Source organism: Oncorhynchus clarkii, chromosome 9 (genome assembly GCF_045791955.1).
Source record: "Oncorhynchus clarkii lewisi isolate Uvic-CL-2024 chromosome 9, UVic_Ocla_1.0, whole genome shotgun sequence".
Lineage (NCBI taxonomy): Eukaryota > Metazoa > Chordata > Actinopteri > Salmoniformes > Salmonidae > Oncorhynchus > Oncorhynchus clarkii.
This window is the reverse complement of record NC_092155.1, coordinates 35524225-35547451: the sequence shown is the minus strand read 5'-3', so window position 1 is coordinate 35547451 and position 23227 is coordinate 35524225. Positions and strand designations below refer to the sequence as shown.

Genomic DNA, 23227 nt, shown 5'->3' with positions numbered 1-23227 from the left:
TCGAATTCAGGCTGTATTACATCCGGCCGTGATTTGAAGTCCGATAGGGCAGCGCACAATTGGCCCAGCATCGTCTGGGTTTAGCCTGTCATTAGGCTGTCATTGTGAATATGAATTTGTTCTTAAATGAATTGCCGAGTTAAGTAAAGGTTAAATGAAGATATATATAACAAAAAAAATTGTATAACAAAGTAGAATGTATTTATATTATAGTCCAGCTTGGGGCAGTAATGAAACATATTGGATGCCAACTGCCGTTAAACTCCAAAGAAGAAGAAGACAACGGAAACCGAGTTTTTTTTTGCTGGTAATCAGCTGATACAACAACGTTTCACCAGACCACGGTCAAAAGGGTGTGTAGATCGTAAAAGTAAGTGGTTTAAACTTATTTTTATTTGGCTGTCGTTTATTGTTATAATGAGAATAGTGCTGTGCTTTTTTAGCTATGAATTGTTAGGTAAGTCATCATGGGCGTATGAAATACGCAATTTCTGTTAAACGTTTCTTAAACGGAAGCAAACTGAACGAAATGGGGAGGGTCCTACCTGAATTTGTCCAATAGAACGTCGTTTTAGTTACAAACGTTGCGTTTCCACTCTTTTCCCTAGCTAATCATTACACCCTTGTGTAACGTTAGTTATAAGCTACACTAGCTAACACGTTAGCCAGCTAACTAACGGTAATTATCTGTTTTAAACGTTGTCATGCTGAAGTGTAATTTACCGTTTTGATTTAATCACCAACTCAGAACGAAAGCAAAAGATTCAGTCACACCAACTTGTTGATAGTTGGAAACTAACTCAAAACAACCACTTTTACCCATGGAAGATAAACCATCGAAACTACCATTGAAGCAATGACCCGTATTACTATTTTTACATTAAATAACGTGTTCATCGTACTACTAACATTTTGTTTGGTATGGTCTTCGGGTCAACAGCACTAGTAGTAGGCTGGACAATAGAATAAGTCCAAATTCACCATAGGCTGGAAAACGGAATGTTGGCTAAACTGGAACGCTAGCGCGAGCCCATGGCAATTTCATTGAACGTTCGCAGGACCTGTTTTGACTAGTGTGACGCTTAAAATTCCATTTCGCCCAAATGGGACAAATGTATCCCTTTTTATTTTAACACTACAATCTATTCGTCGGACAACTCGTGTAGAAAGTAAACATCCGCACGTCAATGGTGTCAACTATGCTTACTTCTGCGTAATGAGAAAGTAGGGGAAGGGGACTTCTGACTTTCTGGTCTAGTAATCGATGACAACCGAATTTACATAATTACAAAGATGAGATTCTCCTGATTTTAATCAAATCTAAATATACACATTGTGAGAAATTTGGCGAAATGGACCAGCATACATATCCATAGGAAAACAATGGGGGAGCTCAGTGTTCCAAGGGCAAAAAAATATTTTGGGGCTAGCATTTGATGACAACCGAGCTTGCTGCCCAGACTTACATAATTAGAAAGAGGAGATTCTCACAATAAAAATGGAGTCCGACCTGAATAAAATCCAAATATACACATTGTGAGATATTTGGCAAAATAGACAGACATGTCTGTATTTCCCTGTAGTAAACAATGGGATGAACTCCGAGTTCCATGAGTCATTTTTTTTGTTTACATTTAACTACCAACAACGTGGGCAGGTCTCAGTGCCAACAATGGCAAAGCAGGCGGTGTGACTTAGAGCAATAAACTTGGAATAGACCGTTCGGAAGGCCTGTTGGTGCCACTGTGCTCAATAGAACTAATAGGAGCTGGCAGGGGGAAAATGCCCTAAAATAAGGCCTATTTTTTTACGTTTACTTCAAAACGATGGCAAGCAGCTTGGAAATATGGTCATATTATGAAATGGGGCTCCACAGCGGATGCAATGGACTTGTTATCAGAAAAAAAGCATTGTTAAATGTCAGGACATGATGAACACATTTTTACTGCTTTTTTGTTGTTGATAAAAATGTGTTCATTGCATTGGCTATGGAGCCCAGTTTCATAACATTACTGTGTGTCCCAGCTGTTTTCCATAGTTATGAAGTAATCATGAAAAAAAACTGCCATTATTTTGTCATTTTTCACCCAGCCAGCTCCAACGGGGCTCTATGCTAACTTTTTTCCAAAGGAGTACATGTGCTCCTAAATTGAAAAAATGTAGGAGCACACAAAGAAATTTAGGAGCACAGTGAAAAATGTAACACAAAGTTTATTAACAATTTATTACATACATATTTATACTGCGTGAGTGTATTAAGGGACACATCTGTGGAACAGCACATGCCACCAAAATCACACATTGACCCATGCCTACTAGACGCAAAGGATATCAGTTGTCCAGCTGCTTTTGTATGTTGGCCGTCCGGCATGCTTGGAGGTCAGCCAGCGGTCCACGGCAGGAGTGGGATCGAACTCCTTGACAGAGAAGACCCCTCCAGGCTGATCCTCATCAGGTCTTCAGTGGTGGAGACCCAAGGCAGCTTCTTGTCGAATTCTTAATCCGGTTCTGCGCAGAGAAGCTTCGCTCACACTGGGTGGCTGAAATGGGCAGCACCAGTATGTATGTTCCAGGGAAAAGATGATATCTTTCAATTTCATTAACTCATCAAAACCAACCATAGGATACCATACATGGACTCAAGACTGTTAGTCTACCTTGTAATCGTGCCTGTAGGGGTCCTTTGTCAACATGGTCTCCCACAGACCACTGTAGGACTTGAAATTGTGGCTGACCAGGATTTTCAGCCCCTGCCACTTATCCTGGATTGCAGCTATGTTGCACCCCCATCTGCAGGATTGAACAGAGCAAGTGAGTTTGCAAATATGTAAATGTAACATTGTCTCATATGGCAATGCAGTGTCAAATAAATTATTACATCTCTCTAGAGGCTCCTTGAAATGTCTCATCAGGTATGCCACACCATCATCGCCAAAGGTGAGAAGGCTGGCCTGGTCTTCTGGCATTGTGTCAGGGTTTAGCATGTTGAAAGACAGCTCTATAGTAGACTATTCATAGGAAGGTGGAGGTGGTGCAAAGGGAGAACAAACAAATTAAAGACATTTTGCTTGATGTACAGTGTCGCTCAATGCGGAACAATCTAATATTTTTTAGGGATACTGGAGAATGACAACAGCAGAGGCTGTGAGGACACAGTCCGAGACTTTATGTCAACTCAACTAAAACTGCCCACTGATGTTGTGCGTAATGTCACTTTCTCCAGAGTCCATAGAATAGGTAAGGCCTCTGGAAATAGGCCACGGGCTATTATTGCATGTTTTGACAAATTTAAGCAAGCAAACGGAAATGGCGAAGAACATGGGCAGAGAACTCAGAAACACTGATTTTGGAATGAATGATCACTTCCCCACCGAGATCAATGAATGGAGAAAAAAACGATATCCCATCATGAAGGAAAGCTTTGCCTGAATCAACGAGTCTCCATGGTGATGGATAAACTTTATATCAATGGGCAACTGTATCAGGACTCTAGGGTAACTCCCTGGCTATTTTAAATCCAATGTTCACATCTGAGTTTGTGAGTTGTAGTGCATCATGACATGAACTACAACAAATACATGCTCTAGTGATCTCCACTATAATGAATACATGCTCTATTGATCTCCACTTGACAAGGAAAAGGTTGCATACAGCTCAGGTTAATGTATGTAGCCTTCCTATCAAAATACATGAGGTTTTTAACTTGGTCAACATAAATAATATTCATATTTTGACTCTGACCGAAACGCATTTAGATGTATCTGTAAATTATGGGCAAATGAACATTCATGGCTATAGTCTACTGAGAAGAGACAGGAATAGGAATGGTGGGGTGTAGCACTGTACATTCAGAATCATATACCTTTTAAGAGGAAGGATGACCTTAATGTATGCCTCACCAGGCAGCCATATTGGTGGGATGTGTGTATAGACCTCCTAGCTCTAAGGTGTCCTATTTGGATGACAGAAATAGTGGCAGAAACTATTGGGAGTGCAACTAGACAACTGCTTATCATGGTCATCTCAAATAACTAATCTATGTAAAAAAAATATATATATTAAAACAGCATGCATGATCAGAAGGATAGCTAAATATTTACCGGGAAAAATTCTAGAGCAAATAACACAAGCATTAATTGAGTCAGGTGAACTACTGTTCTGTGGTCTGGGGAAATGCATCAAGTGAAGTTAGGAGGCTGCAGAATGCACAGAACAAAGCAGCAAGGATTGTTTTAAGGTGGAGATATGGTTCTTCTGTTGTAGTCATGCGCAATGTTCTTGGTTGGTCATCAATCAACAAGATATTTAAAAAAAAAAACATGCTTATTTTATTTCATAATATACATTTAAAACAGCCAAGTTCTATTCACAACGGTATTCAGTTGGTAAGAGACAGACATTCCGTAAATACTAGGAATAGATTGTCCACTATCTATGCGTTATCCAGACAGAAAAGAGAAATAGGCAAAAGAACATTTTGATTTAGAGCAATAAAAAAATTGAATAAATTAACTGAGCAAACCAGAAACCTTTCAATATATACATTTAAACATTATTTTAAAACAATTTAAATATAATACATAGAAATGTTGTGGGACTATAGTAGATGAAGAATCAATATTTTTTTTAGATTGAATATTTATTATGTTAGTATATATGTGAAAATTTGTTGGTATTATAAATTGTATTTTAATGTTTAAGGACTCTTGGAAGATTAGTCCAAATGGGGACTAAAAGAGATTCAAATCTAGTCTGTGAAAGTCAGAACAGAATCTTCCAAACAATTCACAGTCTCCTTCAACCCATGTCTCTTGTGCAACAGAAAACAATAATTCTGTGGTATTTACCATTCCAGCACTTAGTGCACACACACAGACACACACACACACACGCACAGTATTGTTTAACATTCTCTGCTAGCAAATAAAACTAGATCATAGACAATTTATTAGTTACAAACCTATGTGCCTCTCTCTCTGCAGCTGGGCAATTACTCCCCCATAGTGGCCCATGTTCACAGAGGCACCATCTGCCCTGAAGTAGATGCACCTCTTCATCCATGATTCTCCTCTGGGCAAACAGCACGAAATGTGCCCTTGGTGACATCCAAAACACCTCGAATGACAACACAAAAAAAATCTATTATACAAAAGTAAACTGAATAAAATGATCTCTCATGAATAATGATTAAACTTTCCACAAGAATAAGCCTATAAAGAGGAACAACTTACCAATGGCATGAGAGTGCTCAAGGGTCTGTTGTCTGACCATGAGATTGACTGGCTTCCCATCCTCCAACAAGCGTACGTAGACAATCTCGCATTTGGTGTTGGATATATCAGTGTCTCCGTCTATTAGAATGGCAAGATACTTTGCGGCTTTCAGCTTCGCTGACAGGCTCTCTCATTATGTCAGCAATTTGACAGATCATCGCCGCACATCTTACATCATTGTCGTATGTGGGATTAATGTCAACTCTGTTTTTGTGGTGGAGTCTGATAAGCGGACCAAATTTGACGAAAGGTTCTTCTTTCGCAATGAAGTATGCAATGTTTATCTTTATTTTCAGCTGCCTCTTCTCCTCCTCAGACAGCGGCACTTGCCGCCTCAAGGCTGCTGACACCGTGCCTGATGGTTTCTCCTGTCTCAACAGGTACAGATCTCTGCACTGGATATGCCGTCGCGAGATGTTATGTTTCGCTACGCTATCTCTTTTCAGATGCGGGTTTCCTGACGAGTTGCCTGCCTGTTTCTGCCCTCTACAATATTTGCAGAACATGACGTTGTTTTCGAACTCTAGCCATGGGAACATTTTGAGCCAATTCGCATTGAATCTATATGTTCTCCCTCCACCAGCTACAGTGGACGTTGAAGTGACAGCGAGGGTCATGGTAGCTTCGCTAACGTTGTTCTCAGCATCCCTAACGTTAGCTGCCTCAGGTAAACCTTGTGAAGAGGCTTCATTAGTTGAACCTTGCGAATCTCCCTCGCCTGATTCCTCTTTCTCCTCGTCTCTTTTTCGCTTAAAATAAATTTGAATGGGCTTCGTTTTTAGCAATGTCTGCACATTATCTTATAGCCTATACCGATACTATTTTCCGGTGTTCACCTTTCTCTCTCTGATTGGACTGCGTCACCACAAAGAACTCTACTGTGGTTGGCGTGTGCCACTTGTGGAATGTGAGACTTGTAGTTTTTAAACAATTAGCAGCGGGGAAAAATAGATTACGGTAGGTTGTAATCTTTAATCGCACACAGTGCTCGTAAATATTTTTTCCGGTTCGCACATATCTACTATTTTTAGGGGCAAATGCCAGTGAAATACTTGCACCATAGCACAAACTAGTCTTCAATCGTTCTATTCCCAGCTCATTGTTTTGCGCAATAATGCTACTTTCTTTAATGTTAGCAATGAGATCTATCTGCATAAATCTTATGGATTTACCTCAGGAAACTTGACATGAACCTTTCTAGGGCAAGCGTTCCGCTAGCGGAACCCCTCAACAACATTCCGCTGAAAAGGCAGTGCGCGAAATTTAAAAAATATTTTTTAGAAATATGTAACTTTCACACATTAACAAGTCCAATACAGCAAATGAAAGATAAACATCTTGTTAATCTACCCATCGTGTCCGATTTCAAAAATAATTTACAGCGAAAGCACAACATATGATTATGTTAGGTCATAGCCAAGTCAAAAAAACACATCCATTTCTCCAGCCACTAACCTTTGATGATCTTCATCAGATGACACTCATAGGACATCATGTTACACAATACATGTATGTTTTGTTCGATAATGTGCATATTTATATCCAAAAATCTCAGTTTACATTGGCGCGTTATGTTCAGTAATGTTTTGCTTCCAAAACATCCGCTGATTTTGCAGAGAGCCACATCAATTTACAGAAATACTCATAATAAACATTGCTAAAAGAAACACGTGTTATGCATTGAATTTTAGATTCACTTCTCCTTAATGCAACCGTTGTGTCAGTTTTTTTTATTTTTTTTATTTACGGAAAAAGCACACCATGCAATAATCTGAGTACAGTGTTCAGACACAAAAACAAGCCATACAGATATCCGCGATGTTGTGGAGTCAACAGAAGTCAGAAATAGCATTATAAATATTCACTTACCTTTGATCTTCATCAGAATGCACTCCCAGGAATCCCAGTTCCACAACAAATGTTTGTTTTGTTCGATAAAGTCAGTTTATGTCCAAATACCTCCTTTTTGTTTGCATGTTTAGCCCAGGAATCCAAATTCATGAGGCGCGATCACTAGGTCCAGGTGAAAAGCCTGTAGAAACATGTCAAACGATGCATGGAATCAATTTTTAGGATGGTTTTTAACATACATCTTCAAAAATGTTCCAACCGGAGAATTCCTTTGTCTTAAGAAATGCAATGGAACGCAGGTCACTCTCACATGTGCGCACATGATCAGCTCATGCCACTCTGGCAGAGCCCTGACTCAATCCGCTCTCAATCCCCCCTCCTCACAGTAGAAGCCTCAAACAAGGTTCTAAAGACTGTTGACATCTAGTGGAAGCCTTAGGAAGTGCAGTATGATCCCATAGACGCTGTATATTCGATAGGCAATGACTTGAAAAACTACAAACCTCAGATTTCCCACTTCCTGGTTGGATTTTTTTCTCAGGTTTTTGCCTGCCATATGAGTTCTGTTATTCTCAGACATCATTCAAACATTTTTTTTTTTTGAAACTTCAGAGTGTTTTCTATCCAAACCTACTAATAATATGCATATCCTAGCATCTGGGCCTGAGTAGCAGGCAGTTTACTCTAGGCACGCTTTTCATTCGGACGTGAAAATACTGCCCCCTACCCCAAAGAAGTTAACCAACCGTGCTATTTTTATTTTCGCATTGTTTGTAACTTGTTTTGTACAATGTTGCTGCTACCATCTCTTATAACAGAAAAGAGCTTCTGGACATCAGAACAGTGAATACTTACCTTGAATTAGACAGATTATTTCTTTAATGGCCCTCATCCCTGTCATTTGCAGGAAAAAAGAGTTGAAGAGGTATTGCGGAAGGAGATCGGGGTGCCTTGTGAGGATCAAGCTACGAGTGGCTAATCTGGTTTTGCCACCCGTACTGTTAGCCAACGTACAATCGCTGGAAAATAAATGGGACGAACTAAAAGCACGTATATCCTACCGACGGGATATTAAAAACTGTAATATCTTATGTTTCACCAAGTCATGGCTGAACGACGACAACATACAGTTGGCGGGTTATACACTTTATCGGCAGGATAGAACAGCAGCCTCTGGTAAGACAAGGGGTGGAGGTCTATGTATATTTGTAAACAGCTGGTGCATGACATCTAAGGAAGTCTCAAGGTTTTGCTAGGAAGAGGTAGTGTCTCAAGTTGTAGGCCACACTGTCTACCAAGAGTTTTCATCTGGATTTTCCATAGCTGTCTACATACCACCACAGACCGATGCTGGCACTAAGAACGCACTCAATGAGCTGTATACCTCCATAAGCAAACAGGAAAATGCTCATCCAGAGGCAGGGCTCCTAGTAGCCGGGGACTTTAATGCAGGGAAACTTAAATCAGTTTTACCTAATTACTAAGATCCAATCATATTACACCGGCTCTGACGCTCGTCGGATATGGCAGGGCTTGCAAACTATTACAGATTACAAAGGGAAGCACAACCGAGATCTGCCCAGTGACACAAGCTTACCAGACGAGCTAAACTATGCTCGCTTCGAAGCAAGTAACACTGAAATATGCATGAGAGCATCAGCTGTTCCGGATGACTGTGTGATCACGTCTCCCTGTCCGAGTCTGTAATACCAACATGTTTCAAGCGAACACACTAGTCCTTGTGCACAAGATCACCAAGGTAACCTGACCCGTAGCACTCATTTCTGTAGCCATGAAGGGCTTTGAAAGGCTGGTCATGGCTCATATCAACACCATTATCCCAGAAACCTTAGACCCACTCCAATTCACATACCGCCCCAACAGATCCACAGATGATGCAATCTCTATTGCACTCCACACTGCCCTTTCACACCTGGACAAAAGGAACACCTATGTGAAAATGCTATTCATTGACTACAGCTCAGAGTTCAACACCATAGCTTAGTGATGCGCTTTGAGGTAACTAAGGACCTGGGACTAAACACTTCCCTCTGCAACTGGATCCTGGACTTCCTGGTGGGCCGCCCCCAGGTGGTAAGGGTAGGTAACAACAACGACATCTGCCACACTGATCCTCAACATGGGGTCCCCTCAGGGGTGCGTGCTCAGCCCACTCCTGTACTCCCTGTTCACTCATGACTGCATGGCCAGGCACAACTCCAACACCATCATTAAGTAAGCCGATGACACAACCGTGGTAGGCCTGGTCATCGACAACTATGAGACGGCCCATAGGGAGGAGATCCGAGACCTGACCGTGTGGTGCAAGGACAACAACCTCTACCTCAATGTGATCAAGACAAAGGACATGATTGTGGACTACAGGAAGAAGTGGACCGAGCATGTCCCCATTCTAATTGACGGGGCTGTAGTGGAGCAGTTTGAGAGCTTCAAGCTCCTTGGTGTCTACATCACCAACAAACTAAAATGGTCCAAGCACATCAAGACAGTCGTGAACAGGGTACGACAAAACCTATTCCCCGTCAGGAAACTGAAAAGATTTGGCATGGGTCCTCAGATCCTCAAAAGGTTCTACAGCTGCACCATCGAGAGCATCCAGACTCGTTGCATCACTGCCTGGTATGGCAATTGCTCGGCCTCCGACCGCAAGGCACTACAGAGGGTAGTGCACACTGCCCAGCACATCACCGGGGCTAAGCTTCCTGCCATCTAGGACCTCTATACCAGGCGGTGTCAGGGGAAGGCCCTAAAAATAGTCACTCCAGGCACCCTAGTCATAGACTGTTCTCTCTGCCCGCAAGCCATAAGACTCCTGAACATCTAATCAAATGGCTACCCAGACCATTTGCATTGCCCCCCCCCCCCCTTCTATGCTGCTCATACTGTTATTTAGAGCGCATTCGCCAAAAGCCTCAAAATAATGTAAATACTACGTGAGTCTTCCATTTGGGAACTTTTATTAGATCCCCATTTGGAAGTTCCTTTTGGGAACTTCACAATCCTATTGATCAGACAAGCATGAAAAGGTAGGCTCTCTCCCTCAGTTGCCTGTGCACATCAACACGATCAATAACTAATGCTAGCCAGTGCAAGATGAGCTAAAATCTAACGAGGGAACATTAGATAAACCCTCAAACTTTTTCAGCTAGTTGGCAGTCAAAATTGCACTGATAAACGATGAGAGATAGTAGCCTGCTCGTCCTTCTGCAGCTTGCCTGTCAATGCATGCTTGTCCCAACCCACGTTTTGACAACTGAATGGGAACTTGGACTGTCTGTCTGCAGATTTGATCAATGCCAAATACATTTGATTTTGACAACTAAGGGATGCCTTATTTACATAAGTATTCAGACCCTTTGCTATGAGACTTGACATTGAGCTCAGGTGCATCCTGTTTCCATTGATCATCCTGGAGATGTTTCTACAACTTGATTGGAGTCCACCTCTGGCAAATTCAATTGATTGTACATGATTTGGAAAGGCTAGCGGACCCCAGCCAGTGAACAGTGCAGCCAGTGAAAGTGCAGGGAGCCAATTTCAAAACAACAAATCATAATTAAAATTCCTCAAGCATACAAGTATTTTACACAATTTTAAATTCTCGTTAATCCAGCCACAGTGTCTGAATTCAAAAAGGATTTGCAGCGAAACAACCACAAACGATTGTTAGGTCACCACCAAGCCACAGAAAAACACAGCCATTTTTCCAGCCAAAGAGAGGAGTCACAAAAGCAGAAATAGAGAGAAAATGAATCACTAACCTTTGATCTTCATCAGATGACACTCATAGGACTTCATGTTACACAATACATGCATGTTTTGTTTGATAAAGTTCATATTTATATAAAACATATCTGAGTTTACATTGGCACGTTACCTTCACTAGTTCTAAAACATACGGTGATTGTGCAGAGAGCCGCATTCAATTACAGAAATTCTCATAATAAACATTGATAAATATACGACTATTATACATGGAACTTTAGATAAACTTCTCCTTAATGCAACCACTGTGTCAGATTTCAAAAAAACTTTACAGAGAAAGCAAACCATGCAATAATCTGAGTACAGCCTTTAGACAACAAAGCAGCCAAAAAGATATCCGCCATATTGGGTAGTCAACATTACTCAGAAATAGCATTTTAAATATTCACTTACCTTTGATCTTCATCAGAATGCACTTCCAGGAATCCCAGTTCCACCATAAATGTTTGATTTGTTCGATAATGTCCATCAGTTTTGTCCAAATATCTTCTTTTGTTAGGGCATTTGGTAAACAAATCCAAAAGCGCCGAACATCGCGCCGAACATCGGACGAAAAGTTCAAAGAAGTTCTGTTACAGCCCGTAGAAATATGCCAAACTAAGTATGTAATCAATCTTAATGAAGTTTTATGTTAAAAACATCCTAAATGTTCCAACCGGACAATTCCTTTGTCTGTACAAATTAACTTTTACTTGAGCGCGCCAGACCGAGGCTGTGGCACTCTGCCAGACCACTCACTCAAAGAGCTCTTATGAGTATCCTCAAAACAGTTTGTAAATACTGTTGACATCTAGTGGAAGCCTTGGGAAGTGAAACATAACTAATATCCTACTGTATATTCAATGGGGGCTGAGTTGAAAAACTACAAACCTCAGATTTCCCACTTCTTGGTTGTTTTTTTTTCTCAGCTTTTTGCTTGCCATATGAGTTCTGTTATACTCACATATCATTCAAACAGTTTTAGAAACTTCAGTGTTTTCTATCAGAATGTACTAATTATATGCATATTCTAGCCTTTACGGCTGAGTAGCAGGCAGCATAATTTGGGCACGTTTTTCATCCAAGCTACCCAATACTGCCCCCTACTCCAAAGAAGTTAACTTCCTGACTGATGTCTTGAGATTTTGCTTCAATATATCCACATAATTTCCCTCATGATGCCATCTATTTTGTGAAGTGCACCAGTCCCTCCTGCAGCAAAGCACCCCCACAACATGATGCTGCCACCCCCGTGCTTCACGGTTGGGATGGTGTCCTTCGGCTTGCAAGCATCCCCTTTTTCCTCCAAACATAACAATGGTCATTATGGCCAAACAGTTCTATTTCAATTTTATCAGACCAGAGGACATTTCTCCAAAAAGTCCGATATTTGTGCCCATGTATTTGTCCCCAAACCGTAGTCTGGCTTTTTATGGCAGTTTTGGAGCATTGGCTTCTTCCTTGCTGAGTGGCCTTTCGGGTTATGTCGATATAGGACTCATTTTACTGTGGATATAGATACTTTTGTACCTGTTTCCTCCAGCATCTTCACAAGGTCCTTTGCTGTTGTTCTGGGATTTATTTGCACTTTTCGCACCACATTACGTTTATCTCTAGAAGACAGAACGCGTCTCCTTCCTGAGCGGTATGACAACTGCGTGGTCCCATGGTGTTTATATTTGCGTACTATTGTTTGTACAGATGAACGTGGTACCTTCAAGCATTTGGAAACTGCTCCCCATTTTTATGAGGTCTTGACTGATTTGATTTTCCCATGATGTCAAGCAAAGAGGCACAGAGTTTGAAGATAGGCCTTGAAATACATCCACAGGTACACCTACAATTGACTTAAATGATGTCAATTAGCCTATCAGAAGCTTCTAAAGCCATGATGACATTTTCTGGAATTTTCCAAGCTGTTTATAGGCAGTCAACTTCTGACCCACTAGAATTGTGATGCAGTGAAATAATCTGTCTGTAAATAATAGTTGGAAAAATTAGTTGTCATGTACAAAGTAGATTTCCTAACCGACTTGCCAAAACAGTCCTTCCAAAATGTTGCGGAGGATGAGAACATCAGTCATGGACACTTCATTTTTCCACTTTTCATTATTCATATTCCCATAATATTCAGTTGTTTAAATTACAACACAACGTGCATTCAGACAGCTGGACGTGTTGAGGTAATGACAAAAATAATTAATTCCTATGTTGAAATTACTCTTTGTGCAAGGTAGAGAACACGATCTTCATTATGATATTTTGTTACATTACTAAATGTTTTTTATTTTTTAAACCATTACTGCCATGGTGTTTTAATGGTTCCATGAGAATGACCCAGTAAACATGACATGAACGAACACAATTTTCATGGCAGGCATGCCGTATAAGCGCCCCCCCCCCGTGCCTGCTATGTCCACTCTCCACTGTCATAACTCTGCTGTTCTGTTGAAAAGATGGCGTACCCCAGAACCCACAACCCATTTGCAGATGATGATGAGGAGGAGCAGCGCTGGTCAAGTGGGGGATTTGACGACCCCCAAGAGAGGGGGATGAGTGAGGCAGAGCGCAAGCAGAGATGCCTCCAACAGGAAGTGATTCGTACGGCCAAGTCTGCGGTGGTCAGCAGCCACCGCTCCCTGGGGCTCATTTATGAGTCGGAGAAGATCGGCGCTGAGACTGCAGAGGTAAGCCTATTCATTCAGAAAGTATTCAGACCCCCCTGACTTTTTCCACATTTTGTTACGTTGCAGCCTTATTCTATTTCAAGCGACGCGTCACGTCCCTGACTAGGCCCTTCTCCCCCTATTGCCCAGTTTGGACGGGTGGCCAGCTCTAGGATGCGTATCCGTACCTCGGGGAAAAGTCACCCTGGAGCATCTGTATTATCAAAGTCCAGCATTGTTAGATGTATTTCTCCATGTTTTTTGGCCCACTGTAAAGAGTAATACAGCCGAGTGAATTTGATAACACTGATTTCCTCTCTGTGTCCATCCGTAGGAGCTGATGCGTCAGGGGGAGGCTCTGAAGAGGACCGAGAGGATGGTGGACAACATGGGCCAAGACCTGAAAACCAGCCAGAAACACATCAACAGCATTAAGAGTGTGTGGGGAGGCCTTGTCACTTACTTTAAGGCCAAGCCTGAGACCACCAAGTCCCTGCCAGAAGAGCCTGTTGTCTACCAAGCCAGCAGCAAGTAATGCCCAGTCCCTCCCTGCTTATTCCTACCTCTATCTCTTTACTCTGGCATGTGCTGTTGCTATATACAATGCTAGTGAACAACTTTTCATGGGATATCCCAAACATTCCACCATTAGTAGCCCCTTGTTGACTGAGTATTTAGGCTATCCGCGGTGATACTATTATAGTTTCTGCCATGTTGCCCATACAAGAGGTGTAAGATGGTGGTAGAGGGCTTATTCTTACACTGTCAGTCTTTACTTTTTCTGTGTTCAAGTCTGATTAAACTGTGGAGTGTGTAATGTATTTGGTCAAAGATCATCCTGCCTTGAGTCTCTGACTGTATGTGTGTGTGTTAGATTGCAGAATGCCATGTCTCACAGTAAGGAGCATGAAGGCAAGTACCAGGCCAGTCACCCCAACCTGAGGAAGTTGGACATTGGAGGTAAGGCCACAAACCTCAGCAACAAAATAATATCTCCTTTGTCATCCCTTGTTCCCTTTTAGTTGGTCAACTTGGTACAACACAGCTATGAGGAGTTTGTGTGCTAGAGCCCTCTACTGAAGAATATTATAGTTACGCTTGACAAGGCCAGTGAACACCATGCCTCACCGGGAGCTCTGCCTTCCACAGGTGATAAACCCGAGGCACGGATTCGTTCCTTAAATTCTCCCGCTCTTCACCTCGAGCTGAGCAGAACAATTTACAAATGTTAAGAAACATTTTGTGTTCCAATGTTATTTATCAGGGTTTACGCCAACTTAACTGTCTTATGTAAGGAGGGCGTGCTCATCCTTCTGGACATTGTTAAAGTTTGGTAACTAGATTTGTGAAGTTCCCTACAATTTGTTAGTTATTCTTTGGCCTGTTTAGCTTTGCTAACTGGTTGTTAATAATATGACAAGCACAAACGAGTCTACTAAGGCTGTTAAGCCGGGTTTGAGTTCACGATCTTGCCCAATGTCTTTGTCTCGGCTGGGTACATGCTCAGGCTGCCCTGGATCGAACCAGCCCGTGGATATTCACTATGTATCTTTTTTGTCACATGCGCAGAGCATACAGATAAGAGGCATTGAGTGAAAAATCTGCCCGACACCTCTGTTATAAGCCCAATCAATACGCAAGAATTCTAAATATAATTGTTTTTTGGCCAAGATTCAAAAGAGCTATTTTTATTTCTCATTGGTAACTGAATGCAGGCTTAAACACATCACACACCACTTTGCAATGAGCTGGAGGAAGTATGCATTTTGAAAATACATACTTTTGTATATATAGTGTATCTAGACACCCCTTCAAATTAGTGCATTCGGCTAGTTCAGCCACACCTGTTGCTGACAGGTGTATAAAATCGAACACACCGCCATAGGACAAACATTTGGCAGTAGAATAGCTTTCTGACGAGCCCAGTGACTTTCAGTGTGGCACCGTCATAGGATGCTACCTTTCCAACAAGTCAGTTTGTAAGATTTCTGCCCTGCTAGAGCTGCCCCGGTCAACTGTAAGTGATGTTATTGTGAAGTGTAAACGTCTAGGAGTAACAACGGCTCAGCTGGGATGCTGGCCTTCTAGGCAAAGTTGCAAAGAAAAATCCATCTCAGACTGATCAATAAAAAAGATTAAGATGGGCAAAAGAACAGAACAGACACTGGACATTGTTGACATTGAGACTGGTGTTTTGTGGGTACTATTTAATGAAGATGCCAGTTGAGGACTTGTGAGATGTCTGTTTCTCAAACTAGACACACACACACACTCTTGCTCATTTGTGCACCGGGCCTCCCACTCTTTCTATTCTGGTTAGAGACAGTTTGCGCTGTTCTGTGAAGGGAGTAGTACACAGCGCTGTACGAGATCTTCAGTTTCTTGGCAATTTCTCGCATGCAATAGCCTTCATTTCTCAGAACAAGAATAGACTGACGAGTTTCAGAAGAAAGTCCTTTGTTTCTGGCTGTTTTTAGCCTGTAATTGAACCCACAAATGCTGATGCTAGATACTCAACTAATCTAAAGAAGGACAGTTTTTTTATTGCTTCTTTATTCAGGACAACAGTTTTGCCTATGTATAGAGGCCCATAACAATGTCTACATTGTATTTCGGATCAATTTGATGTTATTTTAATGGGCAAAAAATGTTTTTCTTTCAAAAACAAGAATTTCGAAGTGAACCCAAACTTTTGTTTGTGTGTGCGCCAGTTAGCAGATTTTGCTGTTTTGGTACTGCCCATATGTAGATTGGTTGGGAATGGCAAAAAAAATACACCGTTTACTTAGTTAACTCTGCAAATGGCTGGGTAAATTGATAAGTCATAGTCAATTGATCAATAATATAATACTCTTAGCAAAGGTGTTTATCTTTAATTTACAATCTGTCAACTATGAGAATATAAATATTTTGTGAAACAGCACAGTGGAAAAATATATGGCAGCTAGAAATCAAAACCTGATGGTCTTCAGAGATTGGAGGGGTTGAGGATTGCTGAAGGCTGGGACTAAAAATAAACAAGGTAGTTTACATTAGTAATGTCTGAAATGTATGTATAAGCTGAAAGTAAAAGCCTAAGTATTGTTGTCCATTAGTTTACTCAATAAAAATGTAATATATTTAATTAGTTTACTCCAATTAGGGGTAATAGGGTTAGGGAAAATATTAAAGGCAGAAAAAATATATATAAAAGTCCCTTTTTCAGGACCCTGTCTTTCAAATATAATTTGTAAAAATCCAAATAACTTCACAGATAGCTCTGTAGCTCTAACTCCAAAAAGTTCTGGGACACTGTAAAGTCCATGGAGAACAAGAGCACCTCCTCCCAGCTGCTCACTGCACTGAGGCTAGGCAACACGGTCACCACCGATAAATCCATGACAATCGAAAACTTCAACAAGCATTTCTCAACGGCTGGCCATGCCTTCCTCCTGGCTACTCCAACCTTGGCCAACAGCCCCCCCCCCCCCCCCCTCTTCTGAAAGAGCTGCAAAACCTGGACCCATACAAATCTGCTGGGCTTGACAATCTGGACCCTCTATTTCTGAAACTATCCGCCGCCATTGTCGCAACCCCTATTACCAGCCTGTTCAACCTCTCTTTCGTATCGTCTGAGATCCCCAAGGATTGGAAAGCTGCCGTGGTCATCCCCCTCTTCAAAGGGGGAGACACCCTGGACCCAAACTGTTACAGACCTATATCCATCCTGCCCTGCCTATCTAAGGTCTTCGAAAGCCTAGTCAACAAACAGATCACTGACCATCTCGAATCCCACCGTACCTTCTCCGCTGTGCAATCTGGTTTCCGAGCCGGTCACGGGTGCACCTCAGCCACGCTCAAGGTACTAAACGATATCATAACCGCCATCGATAAAAGCCACTACTGTGCAGCCGTCTTCATCGAACTGGCCAAAGCTTTCAAATCTGTCAATCGTCATATTCTTAACGGCAGACTCAGTAGCCTCGGTTTTTCTAATGACTGCCTTGCCTGGTTCACCAACTACTTTGCAGACAGAATTCAGTGTGTCAAATCGGAGGGCATGTTGTCTGGTCCTCTGGCAGACTCCACAGGGTTCAATTCTCGGGCGACTCTTTTCTCTGTATATATCAATGATGTCGCTCTTGCTGCGGGCGATTCCCTGATCCACCTCTACGCTCTACGGTCCACCTCTAGACGACACCATTCTGTATACTTCTGGCCCTTCCTTGGACACTGTGCTATCTGACCTCCAAACGAGCTTCAATGCCATACAACACTCCTTCCGTGGCCTCCAACTGCTCTTAAACGCTAGTAAAACCAAATGCATGCTTTTCAACCGTTCGCTGCCTGCACCTGCACGCCCGACTAGCATCACCACCCTGGATGGTTCCGACCTAGAATACGTGGACATCTATAAGTACCTCGGTGTCTGGCTAGACTGCAAACTCTCCTTACAGACTCATATCAAACATCTCCAATCCAAAATCAAATATAGAATCTGCTTTCTATTTCGCAACAAAGCCTCCTTCACTCACGCCGCCAAACTTACCCTAGTAAAACTGACTATCCTACCGATCCTCGACTTCGGCGATGTCATATACAAAATAGCTTCCAATACTCTACTCAGCAAACTGGATGCAGTTTATCACAGTGCCATCCGTTTTGTTACTAAAGCACATTTTACCACCCACCACTGCGACCTGTATGCTCTAGTCGGCTGGCCCTCGCTACATATTAATCGCCAGACCCACTGGCTCCAGGTCATCTACAAGCCCATGCTTGGTAAAGCTCCACCTTATCTCAGTTCACTGGTCACGATGTCAACACCCACCCGTAGCACGCACTCCAGCAGGTGTATCTCACTGATCATCTCTAAAGCCAACACCTCATTTGGCCGCCTTCCAGTTCTCTGCTGCCTGTGACTGGAACGAATAGCAAAAATCCCTGAAGAGACTTTTATTTCCCTCACCAACTTCAAACATCTGCTATCTGAGCAGCTAACCAATCCCTGCAGCTGTACATAGTCCATCGGTAAATAGCCCACCCAATTCACCTACCTCATCCCCATATTGTTTTTATTTTATTTACTTTTCTGCTCTTTTGCACACCAGTATCTCTACCTGCACATGACCATCTGATCATTTATCACTCCAGTGTTAATCTGCTAAATTGTAGTTATTCTCCTACCTCCTCATGCCTTTTGCACACAATGTATATAAACTCTTTCTTTTTTTTCTACTGTTATTGACTTGTTTATTGTTTACTCCATTTACTCCATGTGTTGTTATCTGTTCACACCGCTATGCTTTATCTTGGCCAGGTCGCAGTTGTAAATGAGAACTTGTTCTCAACTGGCCTACCTGGTTAAATACAGATAAAATAAAACAGATCTTCATTGCAAAGGGTTTAAACATTGTTTCCCATGCTTGTTCAATAAACCATAAACAATTAAGGAACATGCACCTGTGGAACAGTCGTTAATTGCCTAAGATGTTAGTGTCTTAAAGTCAAAGGTATTAAAATGTAGGACACTCTAAAGAGGCCTTTCTACTGATTCTGAAAAACACAGAAAGAAAAATGCCCTGGGTCCCTGCTCATCTGCGTGAATGTGCCTTAGGCATGCTGCAAGGAGGCATAAGGGCTGGAGATGTCCGTACTGTGAGACGCCGAAGACAGGACGGACAGCTGATCGTCCTCGCAGTGGCAGACGACGTGTAACAACACCTGCACAGGATCGGTACATCCGAACATCACACCTGCGGGACGGGTACCGGATGGCAAAAACCACTCCCGAGTTACATCAGGAACACACAATCCCACCATCAGTGCTCAGACTGTCCGCAATAGGCTGAGAGAGGCTAGACTGAGGGCTTGTAGGCCTGTTGTAAAGGCAGATCCTCACCAGACATCACCGGCAACAACGTCGCCTATGGGCACAAGCCCACTGTTGCTGGACCAGACAGGACTGGCAAAAAGTGCTCTTCACTGACAAGTCGTGGTTTTGTCTCACCAGGGGTGATGGTCGGATTCCATACACGCTGTCTGCTATCTGCCCGTTGCAGTTGAAACAGTTTAATCCGTGAAGAGCACACTTCTCCAGCTTGCCAGTGGCCACCGTAGGTGAGCATTTGCCCACTGAATTCGGTTACGACGTTCAACTGCAGTCAGGTCAAGACCCTGGTGAGGACAACAAGCGTGCAGATGAGCTTCCCTGAGATGGTTTGACAGTTTGTGCTGAAATTCTTCGGTTGTGCAAACCCACAGTTTCATCAGCTTTCCAGGTGGCTGGTATCAGACGACCCCACAGGTCAAGAAGCCGGATGTGGAGGTCCTGGGCTTGCGTGGTTACCGGTTATGAGGCCAGTTGATCTTACTGCCAAATTCTCTAAAGCAACAAAGGTGGCTTATGGTAGAGAGATAAACATTAAATGCTCTGGTGGACATTCCTTCAGTCAGCTTGCCAATTGCACGCTCCCTTCAAAACTTGAGACATCTGTGTTGTGACAACTGCACATTTTAGTGGCCTTTTTATTGTCCTGTGTAATGATCATGCTTCTTGATATGCCACACCTGTCAGGTGGATGGATTATCTTGGTAAAGGAGAAATCCTCACTAACAGGGATGTAAACACATTTGTGCATTGATTTGGAGAGAAATAAGCTTTTTGTGCATATAGAAAATGTCTAGGATCTGTAATTTCAGCTCATGAAACATGGGACCAACACTTTGTTGCGTTTTTTATATTTTTGTTCAGTGTATTTCCTGATATGTGACCTCACATACTTTGACCGAGACAGGCCCGTCTGTGATTTGTTGATCACTATTATGCAAATGACAGCAGCATTTTTAAGTCTTTATTTTCCTCATATTGTAATAGGTCATATTTCATAGAAATCTGGAACACTTGGCAGCTACTTTAAGCAAAAGGATAATTTTCTGTCAATGACATCTCCTCCTGTGTGTGGTGTAGGTTTCGACGCATTTGCATCAGATGACAGCTCATCTAGTCAAAATGGCTACCCTGCAAACAGACAGCTTAGAGCCGCCCACCAGACCCTGGACAACAACTTAGGTAAGAGCCTTCCAGGACCTATGGGAAATAACAATTACATTTGTCTTAATTTTATTCATTCATTCAATGGCGATCAACAACAAAATAATCCAACTCCTTATCAGCAGTAACATCTGTTTTTGTATATCTGTTTTTGTGTGAAGCCGAAGGCAAATTTCCGCATTTTGTGGAGAATTTAAAAAAAATATTCTAATTTTAATGAACCCCTGTTTTCTTGAACTGCTCCAGATGAGATGTCCCTGGGCCTGGGAAGGTTAAAGAACCTAGGACTGGGCCTCCAATCTGAAATTGAGAATCAGGACACTTCTCTGGACAATCTGCTGGGTAAAGTGGACAAGCTGGACCTCAAGATCAACAACACCAACCAGCAGATTAAAAACCTCAAATAATAAATCCCAAACATTCTGACTCACCAGTCAGAGACACCGGTCAACTCAACTCCCCATTACCTGGGTTTCGCTACAAAGCAGCTCTCTGTGCACCAAGATATCTTATTCCTCTATGATAGAGTACCAATGTTATTGATACTCTAATGAATGATATTCAGTTCCTCAAACAGCTCCATATAAATGCATAGACCACCCTGTTCTTGACGATTTATGATTTGTTATCTTGTGATTTTTTTTTTAGAAAGGAAGGATCTCTGTGAGTAGGACCTGTGTAGTGCATTTAAAGGGTAGTTGAGAAGTGTTAATGGTCTGTTATTGTTGCCCTCAGTTTGCATCGTGGTAAGTTGCATTTTAATTTAGTTTGGTAAGTAAATTAATTTAATTTCAACTCAAAGCGAGGGATCCTCTTTGAAAACAAAGTGCCACTTGCATTCATGAATTGAATTTGAAAGGGTCTACTGACTTGACTGAATTGAAATGCTATTGACTCCAACCTTGATCGCTGTGTCCAGAAGCCAGAAAAATAAATTGAGTGGTGCTTGTTTGAAACTGGAATGTCATACTGTGGTATGTATGCTGTCCGCTGCCTGTTGATTAGATAATTCATATCCTATTTGTAACTTTTGAGATGACATACCCACAGAACTCGAATGAATGATTCATTACATTTCTTTAGACTCACCCACACTCTTGTACATAAACATCCCCCCCCCCCTCCCCTCCCAGCGCTTGCTGGACCTGTGCTTGGTACATGTAGAAATAGACAAAGAACCACACCTGTTCCCCTGGAAGATTCAAGTGCCATCCACTCTTGTCTTACACCAGGTTTTAGGCTCGAATTCAATCTGACGCACATTATAGAGTGCTGTCAACAATGCACCTTTTTTAAAGGCAATGTTACGGCATTTTGCGGAAGTTGCATTCATGGTAAATGCTTAAATATGTCACACGTGCTCCAACGTGTTTCGGATTAAATATCGGCCTTTTATTTTATTTGGGGATCTGAAAGAATGTAACCTGATGTGGTAGCCTAGTGGTTAAGAGCGTTGGGCCAGTAACTCGAAAGGATGCTGGTTCGAATCCCAGAGCCGACTAGGTAAAACATCTGTCGACGTACCCTTCAGCAAGGCACTTAACCCTAATTGTTCCTGTAAATTGCTCCGGATAAGGTCTGCTAAATGACTAAAAATATAAATGTTCAACCTTCATGTTGCTTTAACTTATCCTGTGACTTCAAATGTTTGTAAATGAAGAGATGAGGAAAGGAAGCCACTCTACACTATTGAAATGCAACCCCAGTGTCTCACAACACAAGTGGCTTCTGTTTCTCATATTGTTTTTGCAAGCTACCGCTCCAAACCTTGCTACTTTTCTGAAGGGATGTCAATGTGTGGAAATATGCGGAATGGAAATTGCATTGTTAATTCTTCCTTAATTTGATTTTTCATCCTTTTGCTTTTGTTGTGATAAATCACCTTGTGTATAATTTATTTTGTGATTGAGGAGAATATTTAACAGATAATGTGACTGCTCTTTGTCTGATAAATTACTTCTGCAAACGGAAGGAACATTTATGCCTTCCTCGTGTGTGTGTGTGTGCACAGAAGTATATGAAACATCTGTATTACCTTTTTACAAATGTCAATGCACACATGCTAAGAATATGGTTTAAATACAGACTTTAAATTGAGAGACATTCTGTTGTCTTCCTAGAGATGTTGACGAATATCCCATACTCAAACTTTTTGTCTCACTTGTTTGCGAAATGTTGATGCGGTTACTTAAACTGCTGTAACTTTTTTGATCTGAATATCATTTTTTTGTCAACTCCAGATTTGAGTAGCAGAGAAGTAGAAGAAGCTGGTAAGCCTTTTTTTTGTGGTTGCAAAGTGGAATTATTAGCTGATTTGTGTCAAGTTGCATGATTTCACTCACAGAAAATGACAGTTCGAAGTGATGTCACAATGGGGAGCCTTAGAATCTTGAGAAATCCCATGTTAGCGGATTTGGGCAACAAAAAAACTGGACTAATAGTTTAACAGATATCATAAAGTTGTATACAAGCAACTCGATCGAGACAGTTCCGCACATTTTTGAAGTTGGAATGGCATTTCAAGCTTAAACAGTGTAGGAGGAGTAGCGTGCGGAGGAAGAAGAATAACAACTAGATAACTTTACAAGTAAAGTTGTGGGGCTAGCAAAAGCTCTTTAAACATTTGTTTGTGGTAGTGA

General features: G+C 41.8%; 1 protein-coding gene across 2 annotated transcripts; it reads left to right on the top strand.

Annotated features, from left to right (window-relative positions):
- The first annotated feature begins 259 nt into the window (after positions 1 to 259).
- On the top strand, positions 260 to 22685 carry LOC139416224 (synaptosome associated protein 29). 2 transcript variants are annotated; one of them, XM_071164636.1, is made up of 7 exons: positions 292 to 370; positions 5570 to 5653; positions 13346 to 13576; positions 13890 to 14086; positions 14430 to 14515; positions 20505 to 20606; positions 20835 to 22685. In XM_071164636.1, exons 3-7 carry the CDS (start codon positions 13346 to 13348, stop codon positions 20993 to 20995), a joined length of 777 nt encoding a protein of 258 aa, XP_071020737.1. In that variant the 5' UTR covers positions 292 to 370; positions 5570 to 5653; the 3' UTR covers positions 20996 to 22685. The 2 variants fall into 2 exon arrangements, with proteins under 2 accessions (XP_071020736.1, XP_071020737.1); XM_071164635.1 differs by lacking the exon at positions 5570 to 5653 and having other exon boundaries at positions 260 to 370.
- Positions 22686 to 23227: the final 542 nt, after the last annotated feature.

Coding starts and splice junctions, on each gene's coding strand:
- LOC139416224 (XM_071164635.1), top strand. CDS start 13,346: ATGGCGTACCCCAGAACCCACAACCCATTTGCAGATGATGATGAGGAG. Junction 14,516..20,504: donor GAGGAAGTTGGACATTGGAG/GTAAGGCCACAA, acceptor TGTGTGGTGTAG/GTTTCGACGCATTTGCATCA. Junction 20,607..20,834: donor GACCCTGGACAACAACTTAG/GTAAGAGCCTTC, acceptor GAACTGCTCCAG/ATGAGATGTCCCTGGGCCTG.